Here is a 24,953-nt window from a genome sequence, read left to right as displayed (position 1 = left end):
GTAAACTTCCCACGCTTTTCTTGCTTAAGTGGGTTCAAAAAGATAATGCTGGGAAATGAATAAAACTTGGATGGCAGGTCCCACATCTTAGTCACTAGTAATGAGTTCTACTAAATTTGCTCATATACCAAAGATTTTTCTAGTACGTGTTACGCTGACAAACTGGGATTTCTAGTGATTTAGGCTAAAGCCTCATGTTGCGAAAATGAAGTGAATGAGATTCTGACTCATCCCATACATTGCGTAAAAAAATCTGCTGTGGAAAAGCTACTAAAATTTTTGAAAATCGCAGTATGTCAATTATACCAGCAGAAGTGCTGTTGTTTTTCCTATAGGTTTAGTAAAAGAAGAAATTTGGCTGAGAAAAACTCAGCAAAAATTAAACGAAAAACTCTGCAGAAAAAAACATGATGCGTTTCCGATGTGTCTTTTTTAAAAGCGTTTTTTTTTAAGCTGTGTTTTGCTACGTGGGGCTTTAACCGTAAAGGAGTTTTCCCATTATGGACACTTATTCCCTTTAGATAGGGGAAAAAGGTCTGATTGCAGGGGGCCCAATCACCTGGTCCCCCAATAATAAGGAGGATGGGGGAATCAAAAGTTCCTCTGAGGTCTCCTTGTGAACAGAGTTCATGTGCTTGCGTGACCAGCGCTTCATTTACTTCTATGGGGCTGCCTGGACAATTATCTCTGGCAACGCCCGCAGCCCCATAGAAGTGAATGGAGCGCCGGTCGTGCAAGTGCACTAGTGTTCCCTTCTCAAGGAGGCTTTAGGGGGACTTTCAGTTCTCCTGATCACTGGGGCATCCAGCAGTTGACCCTCAGTGATTAGACACTTATCCCCTGTCCTGTGGTTAGAGGATGAGTGTCCATAACGGCACATCCCCTTTAAAGAGGACCTTTCACCATATCCGGGCACAGGCAGTTCTATATACTGCCAGAAAGCTGACAGTGCGCTGAATTCAGCGCACTGTCGGCTTTCCCGATCTGTGCCCGGTGTGAAGAGCTTACGGCCCGGTACCGTAGCTCTTCTATGGTCAGAAGGGCGTTTCTGACCATTAGCCAGAGACGTCCTTCTGCCTCGCGGCGCCAATCGCGCTGTGCTGTGGAGCCGGGAGGAACGCCCCCTCCCTCTGCTCACACAGCTTGTCCATAGACGAGTATTATCAGGAGCGGGAGGTGGTGTTCCTCCCCGCTCCACAGTACAGCGCGATTGGCGCCGCGAGGCAGGAGGACGTCTCTGGCTAATGGTCAGAAACGCCCTTCTGACTGTAAAGCGCTACGGTACCGGGACCGATAGCGCTTTACACCGGGCACGGATCGGGAAAGCCGACAGTGCACTGAATTCAGCGCACTGTCAGCTTTCTGGCAGTATATAACACTGCCTGTGCCCAGATATGGTGAAAGGTCCTCTTTAAGCAAGCCCAACAGATGCCAGATAATGGATATCTGTGGAAAAGTTGTTCTGCCAAATTAGATTTTTTTGCACTCATTGTTAGGAGATGTATTTGTGCCAAATGAATGTTCTGCATCTGATCAATGGAAACACAGACTAGGCTACAAATCACAGTAGAGATCATTTATCAATTTACCTTCTGCTGTTCACAGAAACCAGGTATCCAAAATCCGTATTGTGATACTTGATATTCTATATGCTCAATGGTTTTTTTATGTTTCCTTCAGGTAAATCTCCATGCACATGAATGTGTGCTTTATCCATGTGCTATGGATCTTTTTAGGATTAGCACATTATTTTCTATGGACCTATACACTCACTTTATATTATGACAGGTCCGTGAGCCTGGGTCAACACTCAGAACAGGTTCTATACCTGTCTGTTTTGTGGCCTGAGCATACTGAATGGGTCTGTGGAGGCATGCACGGCAAATGGATGTCATCCAGGTGCCATTCATGCCATTTTACCATGGACCTGGCATATACAAACATTTGTATGCATGTAGACTAAGGTGCTAGAGACTCAGTAGCTAGAATTTACCACAAATGAAAAATGACTGTGTTCAAGAGCCAAGAATTAAAAAGGTTGCCCCCATGGTGTCCTTATGCACCTTTGGGATAAATGGATTCCCCAAGTGAAGGGTCCTCTGTTAGCTAGAATGAAGAGTTACTGGAGTTATTGGCTGGGACTCTCTTTAGAATGATGGGAACCAGTTATTTTAAGAGAAAGCTATGATCTGGAGAGAGTGCAAGATTTGATTCCTGTCTTTCACATAACTGTAGTCGAGAAGATCTCATAAGTGAAATTTTATTACCCTATATGAGGCTCCCTTTATTTCTCTTTAGATTGTCTTCTGGAAAAGTCAGCCCAGAAAGTGTTCGAACACTTCGTGCTCCATCAGAGTCTTCAGAGGATCAGGGTCTTCCACCAAAAAGGCCCCTGAGCCCGGGGCGTGAAAAAGAGTTGTCACTGTACAAGAAGACCAAACGTGCTATGACCAGCAAGAAGTATAGTGTCAGTCAGGCAGAAGCAGAAGTGACTACTCCCATTGAATTAATTAGTAGGGGACCAGATGGCCGTTTTGTTACAGGTGGTCCTGACCAGGAGCCGGCTTTGCGCAGTCGAAGAATTCAAGGGTTTCCATTTGCAGAGGAAACTGATATGTACCCAGAATTTCGACAGTCTGATGAAGAGAATGATGAACCATCTGGTTTAAAGTCCCAGCTAACCCCATTGTCATCCAGCCAAGACTCCCCACTTCAGCCTCCTGCCTACAGTCCACGCTTTCAACATCCATCTCCAGAAGGAAGACAGCAGGCTTCTGGTCAGTCAAGACCAGGTGGCTACCATCATGGCCACTTGTATGGATACTTGAGCAGTAGTCCTCGAGACTCAGATCCACCTCCACCATTTTACATGCCAGAAGTCAGTCCACTCAGTTCTGTCATGTCCTCCCCACCTTTACTTCCTGATGGCTCTTTTCCACCTATCCCAGAAGAGAATGGCGAGAACAGCTCTACTAGTACTTTGCCCCTTACACATACTCCAACTGGGGGACGTTCACCAGAGCAGTGGGGAGGTCCAGACTTTCCTTTTGGAGGATTGGAAGCTCCTCCATCTCCTTCCATGTTTGTCCAGCATCGGTATGAACCTGGTGAGATGAGGCGACCTTTACCTCCACCTCCTCCAGCCCCCTTTCCTCGAGGGCGACCACCTCCCAACTCGCTGCAGGTTCCATCTTATGCAGCCATCTTGCCTCTGGACCCACATACAGGCTGGGCAGGAAGGTTGCCTAGTCGCTGTCCACATCCTCCTCACCCAACTTCTTGGCAGGATGCAGCTATGCAACTGGCTGCTCAAGGTCAGCTCCGGCACACTAGCCAAGGTATGGGGATCCCGGTGCTTCCTTACCCAGACATCCCTGAACCAGGGCCTTTTGGGATGGATGCTCGATGGTTTGAAAGCCGGACGCGTCCACAGATGAGCCCCAGACAGCATCGCAGACTGGAGCCAAGCTTACATCAAGTGGTGCTGCAACCTTCCCGCCTTTCACCACTGACCCAAAGTCCCCTAAGTTCTAGACATGGATCCCCTGAGCTCAGTGCCAGAGCCAGGCCCCGCCCTGGTCTGCTTCCCCCACCTCCAGACTGCTCTGGCATTGCCCTGCAGCCTCCAGGCTTTTTACACAAATCGCCTCCTTCTTCTGGATCGCCAGCAAAGAGCAGCCACGACAGTCCTAGCTACCGCCCTGCTCCACCTGACTCCTCCCCTCATGCAGATGGACGCAGGAGAGAAGAGCGAATTCACGCAGAGACAGCGGTGCTGTGCACTGCAGGGTGAGTGTGATATTGGGGTGCGGTACAGACTTGCTTCTCATGGGAGGGGTCCGTTACTTGCATTTGTCAGTACTGTAGGACCATTTAAGGTCTTAGATAGATCTTGTCTCAGCTTTTTACTGAATCTCTCCTTAGCTGCTTTTATTTTTATGGGCTCTTTAAAGGGGAACTAAATAAAAATATCTGGTTGTTATAAGCAAACACAGAATGATCATCAGATAACAAGTGATTAGACAGATCTATATTATTGAAATGGTAAAGTATGACACTGCCACCACAGACAATGGTACTATTCATCTAGAATCTGGTTCTGTAACCATCTTGGACCTTTCCACTGCTCTGTGAGGATAACTTACTGGGTACCCTGTGCCCTACAGAAATGCAGAGTAAGATGTTCACGATGTTATTGAATTAGAATTCTAACTTCTTTAGTTCTCCTTTAATACATCAGCAGCTTATCACCCTGTAAACCAGTGTCCACTCAAACTCTATCTAGAGACGACTGCTGTATCTAAGGCCACACATTTATTTTGCTAAAAACATTGCCACCTACTGAACACGCACTGCTAAGACCAGACACACAAGGGTTCTTATAACTGGGACTTGTCAGTTCTTACCTCGCAAGGATATCTCCTCCTGTGCTGCTCACGAGGTTTGTACTTTCCAGACAGACTGCCTCTTGATGAAGATGATTACCAGCCAAAAAATGGACTGATGAGATTTGCCACTATACACAAGTCACAAGCCGGTATCCTTCGGGGTGACCACATCTGCCACATTGTTACGTTGTGAATGGTTATTAATGGCTGTCTAAACAATGCTCAGTGTAGATACCAGTACCAGGGCAAAATGCAATACAACAGGAGTGCTGATCCTTGACAAGGTTGTACTCCATGATGTGACGCTAAAGGCGTCCATGTTTTGTGCCAGTAAATGACATCAGTAATAAAATGTGAAGCGCACATTGAATAAAGCATGTTTGTGCTCTCTGGGTCTCTCCATTCTTTACAGAGTTGTATCACTGGTATGGGAATGACAGGATTGTGTGCACAGCAGTGACAGCTGGAGGGTCTGGAGAACGTGGGGAAGATGTATATTCTGTGGAGAGAATTCTTTCTGTATGTCCTGTAATTTGTGGTTGCTTCCATGAAGTCACTTTAGAGTTGATGTCTTTTAGAAAGGTCCTTGGGATGCAGGGGGTACCAATAGTACATGAACAAAGGAGCAGCCACTGCTCCTGCAGTGATAGCACCTTACACCATAAGGCAGATAATCCAGACATGAAGGATTTATACTTCATATACTCAGACTCATTTCTATTCTACATTCTCTTTAGAGCTGTAGTTGAACAGGCGGCCATCTACTAAAGCCTCAAGGTAACCATACTCTAAGATTGGCCTTAACTTCGCCCTAAAACCCAGTTACCCATTGCTTGTTTGTTAACATTGACACACAGATGTTCTTAGAATGGGAACAGATTGACATCCAAAACACTGTAAACACCTGCAGTGGGGTTTTCTACTCTCGAGAAGGGACATTAGAGAAAATTGCTTTATGCGAGTCCAGGTCAACAAACCGGAAGAGTTTGAATGCTTCAAAAAGGTGCCATGTGGACATCACATGCTGCATAGACTGGTGCACCAAGGTCCCATCTGACAGCAGCAGTGAAAGCACTTCGACAAGATGTGTCCTACCCTTCCCTCCCAGTGTTTCAGTATAGTGGCAATGTCTTTTAACAATGTGTTGGTTGTCTTGTGTGTTGTGTTATGTAAGGCAAAAAAATGACTGCGCAGGATTACTGTCAGACCATGACGTTTCTTATACATAGTTTGGATGCTCCTTATATTTGCAGGTATACTGGAGTTTCTCTAATAGTGTGAGGTTTTGCTTATATAATATGTTCCCCAAAGTGCAGACCCCCACCCCCCACTTGTTTTCCGTAGTACTGCCCTTAGTAACTGTGTCTGTTTTTGATTGATCTCAGCTATCTGAGCAGTGTTGACGTCTTGAACTCCTCCGTCCAATAGGTAAGGGTGATCCATGTCCGAAGGGGGAAGAGGGAAGGGCAGGGTGGGCTCTTTGAGGGTGGGAAAACATTGGGGGTCCTTTCCTCTGTTTATAAACCCCAGCCTGCTTTAAAGGGGAACAGCGCACAATACTCTGAGTAAGACAAGTTCAGAGTGCTAATATCAAGAAGACTTATTAAATAGTCCTGTGTTATTCGAAGCACATCATTTTGCACCTATTCAATATAGCGTGCATAACCTGTAGAAGTTGTAGCGCTGAGCTCTGTTTGTCCTATTCTCACCAATCGTGCAAGCAGCAGCCTGGAGCCCTCTCATTGAGTCCCAGGCAGAGTTAGATTGGGTACACTAGCAGTCACCCTAATTATAACCCAAGGGAGTTCCTCAAGCCATCTGTTGCATAACAGATAAGCAGCTCTCTATGTAACCACAAGATGATATCATCCACACTAATGCATTCCTTATAGTCTGTGTAGCCATCTTTAGAAAGATATGACTTGGCCCTCCTATGGGAACCTCATATTCATGGTGGCACCTTCCTGAGGGATCACCATGCAAATTTTCATTAATCCCCATAAATAGGATTGTCTTCTGCATCACCCTTTGCTGTGCCTTTATAACATTTCCAGGATTGTTGATAAATCCTGTTACTTTGCCTTTAGACCCCGACTCCATTTATTCTTTTGTAGAACAGGACTTACAACATGGAAGCCTCTACGCCTGTGGCCACCATATGCTAGAAACTACATAAAGCACATAAAAGTGACTTATCAATCATGTTGTATACATGGAAGAGGCAGATGAGTCATAGAAGGATACAACAGAACATCTCAAGTTGCTGCCCTTTTATGGTTTCATTGCTGTAGATGTAAGCTGGATTATTATGCATTTACTGTCTCAGTCCACAAAACATCTGCCTCATATTTCAGAAACTTCTATGGGCAGTTTATAAATTTTCCCATTGGCATTAGAGGTGCCAAAATTAAGAGGCACACAACCATTTATATAGGCTAGAAAAAAATCACCTTAAAGGTGATCGGATATGTGTGGTCATACAAAGAAGTAGAACATAATCAGTTTAGTCCAAACGCATACAAATGACCAGGGGGCCATTCTTTGCAGGTGGAAGAAAGGACATTTAGGCATCTAAATAGGAAAGGGTTCTTTAGAGTTAGAGTAGTCAATCTATTGCATGCCTACCCAGGCGACTGTAATGGCAGATACCATGTCAGCATTTAAAGAGGGCCTAGCTGTTTATCCAATAACAAATGACATGGAGGGCTATAAATAATCTAATTACAAATTATATACTAGATTTTCTGGGAGATGAGAGGTTGGTCTAGGGATTTACTCTGACTGCCATCTTTGGAGTTGGGCACGATAATTGGCATCTGCCTCATAGGGGTTTTTGCCTTCCTTTGGATCAATGCTGGGGATTATAGGTTCAACTTAACCTTATTAATTGTGCATCGGGTGACTCATTCATCCAGTATTCCTAGCAGTTTTCTGCTGCAAGTAATGTTAAATTTGCTGAGCAGTAAATCCCACTTTTTTTAAAAGCTTCACCAGTGCATAAAAAGTTGCATTTTTTTGCTACAAATATGGTCATATGCCAATAACTGAGTTTTATGAGTCTTATAGAAGTGGTCTGATAGGCTGCACCCTCTATTGACAGCAGGGTCTCCATTTGGAAGGTGATTAGCAAAGGGCTTCTTACTGGGTGCCAGGTTCCCCTTTAAAGTAGACAAGTGCAAACTCCTATGCATGATAAAGCTTTGTTCTAATGCTGTGACTGTAGCAACCTCCTCCTCCGTCTTCCTCCTTCCCTGTCATGGTGACGCCCTCATGCAGTCAGCCATCCCAGCAGTGCTGTACAACCTGCTGCTTTTATAGCCACCTTGCCTTCCTTGCAGCCGGTAGTGCAGTTTCTCCTCTGTGTGTCTTCACTACAGTCTCGTCCTTCAGTAATAAATCTATTAACATCCACAGTTGTCTCTTTCCTCCAGTGTCTTGTATTTCTCCACCAGTATGTTCCTAACTCTCCAGTGGTCTCCATTATTGTCTTGCTATATCATAGTGTTAAAAGTGAATTTTCTTATGTAGTGGAGATTTTATAACCTGACCATTCCTTTTTGTTTTCATGAGACTCCTAGCAGGAACTGTTTTGGATGAGATATTGACCATCATACATCCTTCATGTTCTAAGACTTCTTACTGTTAAGACTTTGACTTACAGGGCAACAGTCATAAATCATGTTTCATTATAAAGCATACATTTCCCAGGAAGCATTGCCTAAAGTTCCTCTATTTCTCTGGCCTTCTCTTAGGCCATTGACGCTCCATCTGGTTATGTAGTGTCTTCATTTTCAGAGTTCTACATCATGGACATCTAAACCTCTGTGCAAGATCTATCTTTTTCTTAGATAATATCTTCTATATTGAAATATACATAGAGCATTATACTTTATATTATGACTTGTAATTGGTTTATAAAAGTTTTAATAATGACACCTCATAAAATCATTACACAGTGATTCTGCTGACCATCAGTCAAGGCTTATGTAACAACCTCCTAGTGCCATTCATCCTGGATCACAATACATACAGTCTGGTTCTGCAATCTTCAACTTATAGATGAATGATAATCATAATATCATAGGAACATTCTCTCAGTTTCCTTCAAACCCCCACCATAAATTTTGCTCATAAATTCTATCAGTTCATGGAATCAGGTCTACAGCATGCTAGACTGGACTGAATCAAATTCTAGAAGAACCAGTAACTGAAAATGATATTGCTGATATAAAAGTGGGATCAGCAAATGAGATGGGATCTGTAAATGAATCTCTTCTCCTATTCTGAGTTATTAAAGAAAGGTTAATAACCATTAAGTACTTCGAGTTATTTGGGCCACACAGTGGCGTAACTAGGAATGGTGGGGCCCCGTGGCGAACTTTTGACATCCCCCCCCCGACGCTGAAGATCTCGACCGAGCCCCTCCTACGCATTCCTGCGCACTCTATTATGCCCCATAGTGGCCCCTGCACACAGTATTATGCCCCATAGTGGCCCCTGCACACACTATTATGTCCCTCAGTGGCCCTCCACTGGGGCCACACAAGACCACAAGTAGTCATCCCTTTTGCTAATAGATACAACCCAAAGCTTTTCTATGAACAATGGCAGGAAGGCCATCTTGTCCTAAAACAAAAGTATATGCAAAAGGAGCAATGATCTTAAAGAGGACCTTTCACCACCTGGGGCACATGCGGTTTTATATACCGCTAGAAAGCCGACAATGCGCTGAATTCAGTGCACTATTGGCTCGATCTCTGCCCCCGGTGAAGAGCTATTGATGCCGGTACTGTACCTCGTCACCGTCAGAAGGGCATTTTCTGACAGTCAGTCAGGAACTCCCTTCCTCACAGCAGCGCCTATAGCGCTTTACTGTGAGAGCGGTGAGGAATGCCTCCCGAGTACTCGTCTATGATATGAGGAAGGGCGTTTTTGTCAGAAACGCCCTTCTGACGGTGAAGTGTTACGGTACCGGCACCGATCGCTCTTCTCCGGGGGCACAGATCGTGAAAGCAGGCTTTCTAGCGATATATAAAACCGTATGTGGCCCAGGTGGTGAAAGGTCCTCTTTAAAGGGAATCTATCATTAGAATCCCTTTTTCTACAAAGACCACATCGGAACAGTCTTTTTATGATCCACGCTGCCATTGCTGAGAATTTTCTTTTTTTTTTTTTTTGCAATGAATCTTCTGAAATCACAGTGGGCGTTTCCCCTGTGCTTACCAAAGACACTCCAATGACTCTTCTGTCTTTTTCTGCCGACACCTCTCTGCCGCGTCATCAACTGGCAGAGCCAACTGCGCACATCAGTTCGCCTATTTTCCTGTGGCCAAATGGACGCTCGTGTAAGAGGCCACAGGAAAATGGCCGAACTGACATAATTCGGCTGAGAGACCTCGACAGAAGAAGAGAGAGGCAGCGCTGGAGCGTCTTCATTGAGCACAGGGGACGCCCCCTGTGCTTTCTGAAGACTCATTTGCATAAGGAATAAAAAAGAAAATTCTCAGGAAGGCTGGTGCGGATCAGAAAAAGAAAGCTAGGAGAAGAATAGCCCTTCTAAAGGCTATTCCAATGTGGTCTTTGTAGAAAAAGGGATTCTAATGAGAGAATCCCTTTAAGCGCCTATGTAAAGGAGACCAGTAGGCCATTCTTTGTAGTGAAAAAAGATTACGGAACTGGTATAAAGATATACATTGAATTGTATGTACCTGTGGATGTTGTGGGCACAACTATTCAATCAAAACTGTCATAAACATGAACTAAAAGGTTAGGGTTAAAATGAGACTTTAGGTAGCCTACCTTTTCAATTAGATGATAGCTACTGTCTACAGCTGTGTATGGTTCAATGTATATCTTTGTACCAGTTCAGAAATCTCTATGTAAGGCGAGTTCACACCCGCGCCTGGTCCCCGCTTTGAAGGTTTCCGTCTTCTGCCCGAGAAACTGGACAGGAGACTGAAACCTGCAGTCACTTTTCAAACCCATCCCATTCATTTGAATGGGTTTGCAAAGTGTCCACCCGTGAGCGTCATCTGGTCTCCATGGCGAAACCGTTCCTTGCAGGACTCTGTCCGTTTAAAAAAAAAAAAATCGGTTTCGCCGCAGAGACCATTAGACACTCATGGGCGGACACTGACTGTCGGGTTTCCGTCTCCTGTCAGCAGAAGATGGAAACCCACAAAGCGAAGACAGGGGTGCAGATGTGAACCCGCCCTTACATGGGTAGACACTAAGGTCACACCAAAAGAATTGAGAGACTTGGCCCCCTCTAATTTTTTTCCAGTACTATTTTGCTTCTTAGCAAATAAAAAAGCTAGCCCCATGCTTTAGGGGGACACCAGAATGAATGATTTACTAATGATCCTGGAAATGGGTTCCAGGTATTGGGATACTGTTCTCCACTCCCTTCACATTCTGATAAGAAATTATTTCAATTATATAAAACAACGTTTCATAAATGAATAGTGCAAGTGAACATAAGAAACCAAGTAAATATCTTATCTTACAAATAAGGGGCCACACGGTGGCTCAGTGGTTAGCACTGCAGCCCTGCAGCGCTGGAGTCCTGGTGTTCAAATCCCGCCATGGGCAAAAAAAACATCTGCAAGGAGTTTGTATGTTCTCCCCGTGTTTGCATGGATTTCCATCCAATATTCCAAAAAAAGACATACTGATAGGGAAAAATGTACATTGTGAGCTCTATGTGGGGCTCACAATCTACATTTAAAATAAATAAATAAATATCTTATACAAATAACTACAGCTGCTGAACACTGCTAACCTGTGAGTGAAAGAGCTCTGCTGGCACTGCTATATCTTCAAGATAAAACTCTATCATTGCACAGAATGAGACAATAAATCAATTAACAAAGACTTCTGTGTGCACTGAGTATGGATATGGATCTATGCAAATAAACAGACGGAGTAAGAATATGGAGGAGAAGAGCAGCCTAATAAGCAGAGATGGAGACATATTCCACAAGATATGGCACACATTTTCTTATACTTGTACTATTGTTTATGAAATGTTGTTTTATAATTGGAGGTACATTCTAACCCCTTACCCCTCTGCACTGTACTATTACATCGCACTGAGCATGTAGTTAACGCATGCACAGCACCATAATAATATGGTACTTATTTCCCGCAGGCACAGTAGCTGTAACTGCAGTATGACTACCTGGGCTTAGTAATTTTTCTTAACCCCTCAGATGCTGTGAACAATAGCAATCATGGCATGTGGGTGATTAAGGGGCAAGATCACCCTCTTCCACCCCTTGAATTCTCCGATCTCCAATCTCAACGATATTGTTGGATGAAGGGTTTTGACAGCCAAGAAGCCGTTGACCTTTTTTTCTATTGCACATAGGGATGTATTAGAATACATTGCTCTGGGGATCAGGAGGTCCCACGTTTAAGTCTCCTTGTGGGACAGGAGAAAAAAAAAAGCTAAACTATAAAAGAAAGTTTAAAAAATAATTAAATAAAAAGGTTTAAAAAATAACCCACTTAAACACCCACCTAAACAAAATAAGACAAACAAGCATGTATGTTAGGTGTCCTAATGTGTTTATAATAAGTTCACACTATCCAAAAACAGTAACATATATATATATATATATATATATATATATATATATATCGTAGTGCGCAAATTAATGTATTTTCGACACCTCGCCTCCCCCAAAACTAGCAAAAAGTGATCAAAAAGTCATACGTATCAAAAATAATGCCAATAAAAACTACAACATGCAGGTAAAGAGCCCTGACATAGCTGTTTCCACAAAACAATAAGAAAAAAAGTTATTTATTTTCAAAAAAATGATGTTAGATTTCATAAAACTGGTAAAACATAATAAAAACTATATAAATATGTTATCGCTGTAATCATAATGAACAAGGGTGCCTTGTCATTTTTTATGCAGAGTAAATGCTATAAGAACAAAATGCAAAAAAATTAGATATTTGTAAGGTTTTGTTTTGTTTGCTTGTTTACATGGACCCCCAATAGAAAAATGTTAATAATGGGGCCACACGGTGGCTCAGTGGTTAGCATTGCAGCGCTGGAGTCCTGGTGTTCAAATCCCACCAAGGACAAAAAAAAACCATCTGCAAGGAGTTTGTATGTTCTCCCCGTGTTTGCATGGATTTCCATCCCATATTCCAAAAAAGACATACTGATAGGGAAAAATGTGCATTGTGAGCTCTATGTGGGGCTCACAATCTACATTTAAAAAAAAAAGAAAGAAAAATGTTAATAAAAAATAATCAAAACATTAAATGAACCCAAAGTTTTTGCCAAAAGAAAGTACAAGTTGCCGAGAAAAGTATAATCCCTCATGTTGACAGAAAAATAAAAAAGTTTTGGAAGGCAAATATGAAAATAGTTGCTGAGCATTAATGTGCTACCTACTCTGTGTGTTTAAAGGGTTAACCTAGAGAGCCCTAACACTTAGTGGCCAATGTGGCACCACTCTCTGCTAAAGGAATTGCATCAATTATTTGGTTGGGGATAGTGGTCTTTCCTGGTCCTTACCTATAGTGTGCCTTTGACTGATCGAGGCACATGGCTCACGTATGAGTAGTGCTCACCACTGTAAAGCAGCTGTAACTAACTGGTAAAAAAGGTGCAGTTGGCACAAAAAAGTCTCCATGTTGCACCCACCTGAGGCAAAAATGTGCTGCAGGTCATGGACTTACATAAACTGTCATCCACTGAGCTCAGCAGGTCAAGGTGGTGTTTCTTGAAGTGCTTTCTCTGCTGTCGAAACTAGCAGCCGCATTGCCCTCAATTTCCTAGCTCAGCACTCAGCAGTGACAGCCATAAACCTCTCTGACCATTACTTAGTTTCCCAGAAAAGCAGGCTGCCAACCTCCATTATTCTTCCAGGCAGGTTTAGGCAAATCTACTTCTCCCAGCATGCCTTATAATTGGGTGCCTGGCAGTCACCAGGGAGATGGCCGCTCACCCTTGCAATGTTTTTTTTTACCTTTGTCTCCTTTCCTCTGCAGGCTTGGGTTAGCTGCTGTACCTGAGAGGTCAGAAGTTGTGAGAGATGATCGTGTTCATAAGCCCAAAAAGTCAACCAAGGGCAGATCTAAATCCCAGAAGTACTCCGGTAAGAATGTCATACCCTGATCATAGGTGTGAATGTGCTTACATATTTCAGGATCTCAAAAAAGCACAAAACCTTCCTGTGATATTCCTTTTAAGGGATTCTATCATTAGAATCCCTTTTTCACTTAATATCACATCGGAATAGCCTTAAGAAAGGCTATTCATCCCCTACCTTTATATTTCTGCTCCGCACTGCCATTCCATTGATATACCGTTTTTTCCAAGTATGTTAATGAGTCTCCAGACAGCACAGGGTGTGTTTCCTCTGTGCTCAAACCGCACAGGGCCGTCCTCTGTACTGCCTAAAGAATCTCCAGCAATGCCTCCAATCTTCTACAGCCGCACCTCTCCACTGTGTCATTCATGTAGTTCATACAGTAAACCTACGTTCGGAATCTAAATTCTGTGCATGCGCCATTGGGCTTCGGGCAGAGCCAACTGCGTATGACTGTTCGGTCATTTTACTGTGGCCACTTACACGAGCGTACCATGCCTGTAAGTGACCACAGTAAAATGGCCAAACAGACATGCGCAGTCAGCTTTGCTCGACGGCAGAGCCGACTGCGCTTGCGCAGAATTTAGATTACGAATGCAGGCTTGTCAGAAGAAGACTACAGGAAGGACGTGGCAGAGAAGAGCGGCTGTAGAAGATGGAGGTGTCACTGGAGAGTCTTCAGGCAGCACAGGGGAAAGCCCCTGTGCTGTTTGAGCTAAGGGGAACACACCCCGTGCTGTCTGGAGACTCATTTGCATACTGGGAAAATCCGGTATATCAACAGAATGGCGGCAGAAATATAAAAGTAGGGGATGAATAGCCTTTCTTAAGGCTATTCCGATGGGATATTAACTGAAAAAGGGATTCTAATGATAGAATCCCTTTAATTCATTGGTAGTAAACCACATGTTAATACTGTGTAAAGGACAGCACTGCAGGCTCTGAATGGTGGGTGGATTGAAAGGCTTCATATTTAGTTGCAGGAATTTCTGCAACTGTCCCGTTTATCGGAATAGATCTTGCATAAACCTAAGTGCTTGCTGTTACAGCAACTCGATTCATATGAATGGACCTCTCTGGAGTAAGGCACCCTATTGCAGTGTCATTATCACTCTGTATAGCTTCTCATCCCTATACAGCTCCAATTCTTTTTGTGGACAGGCATGTGCTTGTTTCATATGACATACACTGCCTGGCCAAAGAAAAAAAGTCGCGAGTGTTAATATTTAGTTGGGCCACCATGATCACGAATAACAGCACGCATCCGTCTCGGCATGGAATCTATAATGTTCTGTAGTGTAGACTCAGGGATTTTGATCCAATTCTCGAGTATCAGGGAGCCCAGGTTACGCAGATTCATTGGGGGTGGTGAGTGACAGCGCAGGTTCTTTTCCAGCACATTCCAGTGTTTCGTGTGCTTCTCGCCGCACCCGGACGCGACCATCACTCTGGAACAATGTGAAACGTGATTAATCTGACCACATGACCTTTCTCCACTGCTCTAGGGTCCAATCCTTGTGGTCTCTTGCAAATGACAGGCGCCGATGTCTGTTGGTCTCTGTCACCAATGGCTTTCGTGTGGCGACACAACTGTTGAGACCCATTCCTTTGAGTTCTCGTCGCATTGTTCACTCCGAAATGTGTTGCTCCGTCGAGTTGAACATCTGTGTGAGATCAACGGTGGTTTTCCGGCGGTTATTCTTCACCAGTTACTTTAGGGACCTATGACCTCGACTTTCGAGTATAGACTTACGCCCACACTTTCCACAGTTGGAGGGGGGTTCTCCACCATCTTGCCATGCTCGTATGATACGCTGAACAGTTCTCTGTCCGATACCAGTTACTTCGGCTATCTCCTTGGTCGATTTGTTGGCCTGATGCAATCCATTGACTTGCCCCTTCTTGAAGGCACTAACATCTCTTCCTCTGGTAGCTTTTCCTTTGGTAGACATCGCTTCACACCTTTAATTATGTTCCGCACTTGACAGGCTACAGCTCAATTATATATATTCAAGAATATATGCAAATTCTTGTCATGAACAGTTCATAATTATATCAGGGGTGGAATGGTACCTTGTTGCACAACGTGACTTTTTTTTGGCCAGGCAGTGTACCATGTGCATCTCTTAGGAGTGCATTGCAGTCTGGCTATTGAATGGTAGAGAGACTTGAAGGTGAAACCATGCAACTTAGCAGATATTGGCCAAGCAAGCAGAGGGGTGGACAAATTGTGTCCAGCATCTCATGGCTGCAAGTGGATATTACGATGGCAACCAGATTGAAGAAGTGGATCGCACCATGGAGAAATACGTGAGCTTAGATCTTCAATCTGCTTTATTTTCAATAATGAAAATCTATTGCACGCATTAATGATTTTCTTCACTGTATGTTTTGTACCATGTTTCTTTTAATGGAAATACGTCTGTAAAGGACACACAGGAATGAAATACTGCTGAAAATCTGAGAAATTGCTGAGCTGAGCTCAGACTCTTCCAGCTTGACAGAGTTGCTGTGTCAGGAATTGTCTTCTGTGTTTTCAGTGAAATATTCTCAGATCAGTATCGGCTGGAGTTCCTTGAGGACTGGGCTGTTCCAGAGAGTTAAGAAGAAAGAAAGATTTAGATGCTATTATTTTGTAGAACGTTGTTCCTCAGAATCCATGAATTTTGTCCACTCTTCACTTTCCTTGAAGAAACGCTGATCATTTAAAATGCGTACAATAGGTTACATATCAAGAAATTCAGGACCTGGAAAGGAACGCAGTGGGGAATTTATTAAAGCTGGTATTTTCTACACCACTGATAACCGATTACCCTGCTCGTGCGAGATGTGCCAGAATTTCTCTTAATATTTTTGCGATATCATGGTAGGTCCTGCCTGCTGGAACTGAAGTCTACACCAGACAGTTTTCTGGCGTGAGTTTCAGTAAATTTGGCAAGCTGTAGTATCTCTGCCCACTGTCTTTAAAGAAGACACATGCAGGCACATGCGGTGTAATACAATGCCAGAAAGCCGGCAGTGCGCTGAATGGTGAGGAACGCCACCCCATAGTGTCTATGAACAAGTACTGTCAGGAGGAGAGGGGTGTTGTTCTTCACCGCTCAGCGTCAACGCTGGGCGGTCAGGAACGCCCCTTCTGACAGTACAGCACTATGGACTCTACTGTCTGGAGGGGCTTCCCTCACAGACTGTCAGAAATGCCCTTCTGACAGTGAGCCAATAGCTGTTCACCAGGGGAACATAATGGGAAAGCCAATAGTGCGCTGAATTCAGCGCACTGTCGGCTATCTAGCGGTCTATTACACCGCATGTGCCCGAGGACATGAAAGGTCCTCTTTAAAAAGTCATGAGTAGGGCACAAAACAAAGTGGCACATCTTTTTGCATAAATCGAAGCTGAGTTTTCTGGCATGGATGTGTTAGCAAATTCTCCCATGTGTTCACTCTGCAAAGATAGCATGAAAGAGTCTGTTTGGCCTCTATTGTATATTGTTAGGGAGCGTTCACACTACCGTCGGTGTCCGAAAGCTAGTGTCCGCTGCTATTGTCCGTTAAAAATCTTGTGCGGACATTAGCATCAGACACTAGCTGTGTCCGTGACATTTTGCATTGATTTAAATGGAGATCGGGTGCATTCTTTTACAGTCCGTGTCTGTCCTTAACTGTCTGTTCCCAAAGATGTCCGACTTTTCAAGTGGACAGCAAAAACCTACATGTCAATTTATGCCATGTAGAATAGCGGTTAGCTATGTATTACAAGTGTGATTCTGTGATATCTGTTATGAGTAATATGAGATTAATGCAGGTTGTGTTGTCTCCAGCAGATGGATCCACCTCACAGGTCCACCAGCCAGCCCCAGCCATGTACACGGACACTCGCTGCATCCGTAGGAAGAAACGCCCAGCTCGACAAGACCCCTTCTCCCGTCTCTCTGCTCTGAGGGACGAGCTTTGTCACCGTTCACTGTCTGATGATCGGGCTGCCATCCTGACCAGCACAGAGCCCGATGACTCCAGCGGCCATGCCACACTTCTGTGACCATCTTTTGAGACAGGCCTGTTTTAGGCCCTTTCTGTCTCTTGGTGCTGCCACTCCCTGCCCTCCCTTTTAAAAAACTTATACACTAAAGCGTGAGCAGCGAGTTGTGCGTTCATTGCCTACCTCACCAACCCTGTGTGTGTGCCGAGTAAATGCTCACGCCTCACACCTTGGAGCAATGTACAGTGTTAAGACTGCTAGATCTGAAGATACATGCATAGGTCACATCTCAGCAGTACATCTCCAGCCTGCTAGAGGTGACAGCCCAGTATCTATGGGGTAGCATGCATGTCATTGCAAGCCTCACATGTTGTGTATGTATGTGATTAGAGAAGGTTTAATCATGTAGGACAAATGTTCTGGTTTTTATCAAGAGGAAATTAACACCACTAAAAGCTGCATTCATTTACCCTCTTCTTATATGTGTTACCAAAGTGAGAACCAATCGTAATAACCCTTTCCCACCACCGACTCCTGACTCCCAGGGCATCTTCCAGAAATGTGACCTGCGGTTGAATTCAGTTGCAAGATTTTGTTAAACCAAGCCATTTTGCTAAAAAGGATGGGGTCATTCTGTTGTTTTTGGGCAATAAGGCACAAGAAAAGTTGGTACCAGGGGCGTAACTTGAGGGGGTGCAGAGGGTGCAGTCGCATCGGGGCCCAGAAAACTTACGGGGCCCATTAGCACTGACATCAGTATGAGATTGGAGCTTCCATCTGGCCCATAACCCAAGGAGGCCCACAGATTACCCTAACCACACTAAGGCTGATTAAACTCCTTAGCACCCGTAACCATCACTATTAAGAATTTGTTGTAGGGATGAGGTAGGGGGCCCCGGATAAAAGATTGCACCCGGGCCCACAAGACTTTTGTTACGCCACTGGTTAGTACACGTTTCTGGTCTGTGAATGTGGCTTTTTGGTGTTAACTTTTCTCTTGGACTGATAGTTTCATTTATGGGGTTTAGGGTTTTGCACTTTTTTAAGGTTTTTATCCAACTAACACTCCCAAAGTGGTTTCCTTGTGGTAGCTTGGAGAAAAACTTTATTATGGTAAATGTAGAATGTCAATGAAGGAGTTGAAAAGTGATGTCACGAAACATGAGGGACACAGTGAAGGAAGGTAATGGAGAGTGACATGGGAAGGAGAGTAATGTAGGAGGATAGGAGAAGAGAATAATGTAGAGTGGAGGGAAGGAGAGTCATGTAATGTGACAGTGGAGAGAAGAAGAGAGTAATGTAGAGTGACAGAGGTAAGTAATGCAGTGTGAAGACTGGAGGAGAGTAATGGAGAGCGAAGAAAGCAGAAAGTAATATAGAGTAACGCTAGGTTCACACCTGCGTTCGGCACTCCGTTCTGTGGTTTCCGTCTTCTGCATGCAAGAAGACGGAAAACACAGACCGGGTCCAGCCATGAGCGGCAGTGAGCGTTTTATGCTCTTCGCCGTGAAACCGTTTTTTTTTAATCTGGACACAGAGTACTGCATGTCCGACTCTGTGTCCGGATTTTAAAAAAAACGGTTTCGCGGCGGAGAGCATAAAATGCTCACCGCCGCTCACGGCTGGACAGCTTTCTCACCCATTCAAATGAATGGGTGAGAAAGAGTCCTGCAGGTTTCCGTCCCCTGCTCTGTTTTGTGCAGGAAACGGAAACCTGCAGAACGGAGACCGGGCGCAGATGTGAACGAGCCCTGACAGAGACAGAGATTAGGAGTGTTGTATAGAGTGACAGAGGAGTTGAGTGTAATGTAGAGTGACAGAGGGGAGGAGAGTAATATAGAGTGATAGAGGAGAAGGCAGTAATGTAGAGTGATAGAGGAGAAGGCAGTAATGTAGAGTGACACAGAGGCGGAGGAGAATAAAGTTGAGTAAAGACATGTGGAGAGTAATACAGATTACACAGCATAGGGGATTAGCCGTGTAACATATAATGAAGGAGAGGCATGTAGACTGACAGAATATAGGAGAATAATCCAGTAAAGGGTAAGTAACAGAGCGAAGGAGAGTCCCTTAGGGCTAGTTCACACGTGGGCAAAGGGGAGGTTTTTGACAGCGGAATTCGCTTCAAAAACCTCTCCTTTAACATGGTGGTCTATGTAGACCACTAGCTTTTTTTTTCCTCCTAGCGTTTTCCGCCTGAAGAAGCGACATGACCTTTCTTCAGGCGGAAAACGGCTGAAGAATTGCATAGAAGTGAATGGGAGGCGAAAACCGCGCGGTAAAAAACCGCGCGGTTTTTTGCACACAAAACCGCGCGGTTTTTTGCAAAAAACCGCGCGGTTTTCGCCTGCAGTTTCTATAGCACATATAGGAAAAAAAAACCCTAGCGAAAACCGCTAGCGAAAACCGCGTCAAAAACCTCGTCAAAAACCGCGTGGAATGCAAAAAACAGCGTAAAAAAAACTCCTCGAGGTTTTTTACCTCGCACAAATAAGCTAGGCGGTTTTCACGTGTGAACTGACCCTTAGACTGACAGTGAAGGAGAATGATGTATAGTAACAGTATGAATGAGAGTGTTTTAACAGAACAGGAGAGATCAAAACATGGTTTCAAAATTATTCAGCACCAAATTCTGGATGTTTTTCTAATCCTGTTTTTATCACTGAACACCGCAAAGTTTATTCTGTGCAGTAGGAATAGAACTCTGGTCATATGGTAGCCAAGTACATTTGGAACAAGGGCAATGTAGAGTAATGTAGAGAGACAGAGAGCAAAGGAGAAGTAATGTGGAGCAAAGCTACATAGAGTAAGAAAGTAAAAGAAAAGAAGTGGACACTTGGAGAGTAAGGCAATGGCTTTATAGAAGGAGGACAATGCAAAGTATCAAGTGAGGAAGAGTATTGTGGAGGAAAGGAATGAAGGAAAGCCATGTTACATAACAGAGAGTGAGGGAGATGCAAGAGGGACAGAGAGTGCATAGAGGGGATGGAGAGTGACCTGGACCATTGAAGAGTCATATAGAGGGTTGGAGAGTTCAGGTAAATTAGTGTTGTTTGCATTATAAGCAATAATTTCCATGTTTCCAGAAATGGCTGCTGATGGTTTTGTAGTATTTTTTTCACTTCATTGTGTCATTTGCTGCTGTTTATAAGTGGGAAGTTCATTCTGATGAATGATATGATGTGTCTGCTATAGGTAACATTACCCGTTCTAGTGCCAATGATAAGAGCAGATGACAGAAGACAGGGGCTTCTGCCTTCTCAGCCTCATACACCCCTTGATGTATATTGTTACTCCACCAAACTATCTGCCTCTTTTCATCCATTGGTCAACAGCCACCATCTTATATACTTGGAGACTGAACTTCTGCTCCACAGTGACCATTAGTTTAAGGTGCTTTATAGTAGCAGATTTCTACAGGACTTTTGTGAGTCTATAGAATATAGCAATATGTTTGTTTTGCTTTTTTATATTGGTTGAAGGATAAGGGGGCATTCATTTTACCATAATGAGCTCCAGAGCTGTCTTTTTTAGTAAATTTACAATTTCTAGAGTCATGCGTGGCAGGATGATAGTGGCAATAATACGACATTCATTGAACAGATCTGTAAGAGACAAGCATCCCAGGATATACTTTATGTCCCTTGTCGTTTGGCTGCGTTACATTCATATCGAATTATCACCTAGTCACAAGTGAAGCATTGTATTAGCTGCATATCTTGTGTGAGGTGCAAATACACAGTAAATCAGACCGTCCATTCATTTCAATCGTCCTCAGGCTGAGCGGAGGAGGAAGCAGTTTGGGCCTTTCCATATCACCAATCTGGAGCTTGTGGCCAGCATGTGTTCATTGTACCTGGTGGTCATTACAGAGATAAATCTCATACTTCCCTCTGGAGCTGATGGTCAGTTTGGGTTCATTGTACTTGATGGTCACAAGACAAGGTAGTCTTATCACTCTGTTTCTCTGAATCTTGAGGTCACCTCTCTGCTTAGTCATACCCACCCCCTGGATATTATCTTCAGCACATGTCCATTGTTCCTGGTGGTCACCAAACAGAGTAGTCTCATCAATTAGTCCCTCTGGAACTTGTGGTCAGTATATGTTCAGTACACATAATGGTAGCCACGCAAAGAAGTCTTCTCACTTATCCCTGTGGAGACTGTTGTCAGTGTGCCACCAAAGTACCTGTTCATTGCCAAACAGGGAATTCCCAACATTCAGTCCCTGTGGAGCGCTGTTCTTCCAGCTTTATGCTTCAAGAGGGTGACTTGTGCATGTTCTTTTAATGTGTACAGTGAGAAGAATAATATGTATTGCAGGGAGTCTGTCACTAAACCCTTCAGATGGATAGGATAGGGTCACCTGATTCAAATGTTGTTTTCCTCTTGTGAATTGGTGCTTCCATTGTCAAGATATTTTCAACATGAGAATGACCTATTTGCAGCAACAAGGACATTGATATTGCTCCTAAGAGGTAAGTGAAAACACTGGGGAGAGTTCACACCGAGTAACGTGCCGCGTGAAGTGGCATGTATACGGCGTGTGAGACTTTGAGCGCTGTATACGCTCCCATTGATTTCAATGGGAGCCGGAATCGTATACGCTGTGTTATTTTGCGGCCGTGATTTTGCAGCTGCAAAATAACGCCTCGTATACGATCCCGGCTCCCATTGAAATCAATGGGAGCGTATACGACGCTCAAAGTCTCACACGCCGTATACGTGCCACATAACGCGGCACGTTACTCTGTGTGAACTCCCCCTTTGCTCCAAAGAGTTCATTTGTATATTGGCAAAAACTGTTATATGTTGACAGCAGAGGCATCGATTCACAAAGGCAAAATTCAGTTTGATTTCGGTGACGCAAACCTATCAATGCGGGGCTGGGTTCTGATAGTCCAGCAATAATGAGAAAGGTTGCTTCAGTCACATAGTTCACCTGGAAAGTATACAGAAAGACAAAGTAAAGCAAACGTGACTATTGCTTACTGCTGACCAGGTGTCTTGGGGCCTCTGTTGTCTCCTCACCTAAAGGATCTTAATGGATACATTTCTTTGTTGTGTTTAATGGGATGAAGAGTTCCATTATATTTCATATATAAATCATTAGATTATGAGGAGCTCCCAGACAAATTGAACATGGTGGCCCTTTCCACTGGTTTCCAGTCTCAATGACTTACTCATAGATTAGGCCCCTTTTATAGGTTCATTTTTAGCAGTGTTGTGAATTTCACACAATCTACAATTTCTGAGTAATAATGTAGGCCAGCCATATTTCACTACTGAAGCAGCCTTATAGCACAATAATTCTAGTACAGTCCTATGAAAAAGTTTGGGCACCCCTATTAATCTTAATCATTTTTAGTTCTAAATATTTTGGTGTTTATAACAGCCATTTCAGTTTGATATATCTAATAACTGATGGACACAGTAATATTTCAGGATTGAAATGAGGTTTATTGTACTAACAGAAAATGTGCAATATGCATTAAACCAAAATTTGACCGGTGCGAAAGTATGGGCACCTCAACAGAAAAGTGACATTAATATTTAGTAGATCCTCCTTTTGCAAAGATAACAGCCTCTAGTCGCTTCCTGTAGCTTTTAATCAGTTCCTGGATCCTGGATAAGGTATTTTGGACAAACAATTCAAGTTAAGTTAGATGGTCGCCGAGCATGGACAGCCCGCTTCAAATCATCCCACAGATGTTCAATGATATTCAGGTCTGGGGACTGGGATGGCCATTCCAGAACATTGTAATTGTTTCTCTGCATGAATGCCTGAGGATTTGGAGCGGTGTTTTGGATCATTGTCTTGCTGAAATATCCATCCCCGGCGTAACTTCAACTTCGTCACTGATTCTTGAACATTATTCTCAAGAATCTGCTGATACTGAGTGGAATCCATGCGACTCTCAACTTTAACAAGATTCCCGATGCCGGCATTGGCCACACAGCCCCAAAGCATGATGGAACCTCCACCAAATTTTACAGTGGGTAGCATGTGTTTTTCTTGGAATGCTGTTTCTTTTTGGACGCCATGCATAACGCCTTTTTTTATAACCAAACAACTCAATTTTTGTTTCCAAAATGAAGCTGCCTTGTCCAAATGTGCTTTTTCATACCTCAGGCAACTCTATTTGTGGCGTACGTGCAGAAACGGCTTCTTTCTCATCACTCTCCCATACAGCTTCTATTTGTGCAAAGTGCGCTGTATAGTTGACCGATGCACAGTGACACCATCTGCAGCAAGATGATGCTGCAGCTCTTTGGAGGTGGTCTGTGGATTGTCCTTGACTGTTCTCACCATTCTTCTTCTCTGCCTTTCTGATATTTTTCTTGGCCTGCCACTTCTGGGCTTAACAAGAACTGTCCCTGTGGTCTTCCATTTCCTTACTATGTTCCTCACAGTGGAAACTGACAGGTTAAATCTCTGAGACAACTTTTTGTATCCTTCCCCTGAACAACTATGTTGAACAATCTTTGTTTTCAGATCATTTGAGAGTTGTTTTGAGTAGCCCATGATGCCACTCTTCAGAGGAGATTCAAATAGGAGATCAACTTGCAATTGGCCATCTTAAATACCTTTTCTTATGATTGGATACATCTGGCTATGAAGTTCAAAGCTCACTGAGGTTACAAAACCAATTTTGTGCTTCAGTAAGTCAGTAAAAAGTAGTTAGGGGAATTCAAATCAATAAAATGATAAGGGTGCCCATACTTTTGCACCGGTCAAATTTTGGTTTAATGCATATTGCACATTTTCTGTTAGTACAATAAACCTCATTTCAATCCTGAAATATTACTGTGTCCATCAGTTATTAGATATATCAAACTGAAATGGCTGTTGCAAACACCAAAATATTTAGAACAAAAAATGATTAAGATTAATAGGGGTGCCCAAACTTTTTCATAGGACTGTATTTACTGTTACCAGACATAAAATCAGCAAGAACCCACTAAGCAAACGTTACATTGACAATAGACTTTGTGAGGCCGCTGTTTACTGGTGCAATGTTAGGGTAATGTACCATGGATCAACTTGCATACCTTATTCACAATGGATGGGATCTGACAAGAGTCATAAGGGTGCAAGGGCCATCAGCTTTCTCCCATAAGCAGCAATACAACAAACCCTGCTTACCGTAAGAGCCATGTTTGGCAGAAAGAGACAGGTTTGTTGCCCAGGGCTGGACCATAAAACTCCACATAACAGCACACTGGTTTTGTGATTTCAGAACCCCCGTTTACTGTTACGGATTTTAGGGTTGCATAAAGGTTTCTTTTTTGGTTTGATTACCCTGGAGAGCTTGTCAGATAGGTGTTAGATGTTCCACATGAAGAAGCACAAGATGTTTGGAGTAGATGAAGAATGTATTATATGTAAAGAGATGTTTGGCTGGGTTCCTGTAAATGGAGAACTCTTTTAGAGTTGTTTGTCCTATGCTGTTTTCCTGCTGTGGATAGCAGA

General features: G+C 43.6%; 1 protein-coding gene across 4 annotated transcripts in view; it reads left to right on the top strand.

The window, feature by feature from the left end:
• Positions 1-18,101, top strand: part of IGSF9B (immunoglobulin superfamily member 9B) — a 55,809-nt gene extending 37,708 nt beyond the window's left edge. For 2 of the 4 annotated variants that reach the window (XM_075280112.1, XM_075280109.1), the window contains exons 18-20: positions 2,299-3,789; positions 13,401-13,507; positions 17,322-18,101. In XM_075280112.1, the coding sequence (XP_075136213.1) occupies positions 2,299-3,789; positions 13,401-13,507; positions 17,322-17,539 (1,816 nt within the window). In that variant the 3' untranslated portion in view covers positions 17,540-18,101. Of the gene's footprint in view, positions 1-2,298; positions 3,790-5,773; positions 5,817-13,400; positions 13,508-17,321 lie in introns of those variants that run through there. The other 2 variants (XM_075280110.1, XM_075280113.1) reach the window with 2 other exon arrangements.
• Positions 18,102-24,953: the final 6,852 nt, after the last annotated feature.

This window comes from Leptodactylus fuscus, chromosome 6 (assembly GCF_031893055.1).
Source record: "Leptodactylus fuscus isolate aLepFus1 chromosome 6, aLepFus1.hap2, whole genome shotgun sequence".
NCBI classification, from domain to species: Eukaryota; Metazoa; Chordata; class Amphibia; order Anura; family Leptodactylidae; genus Leptodactylus; species Leptodactylus fuscus.
This window is presented reverse-complemented; position numbering and strand designations above follow the sequence as displayed.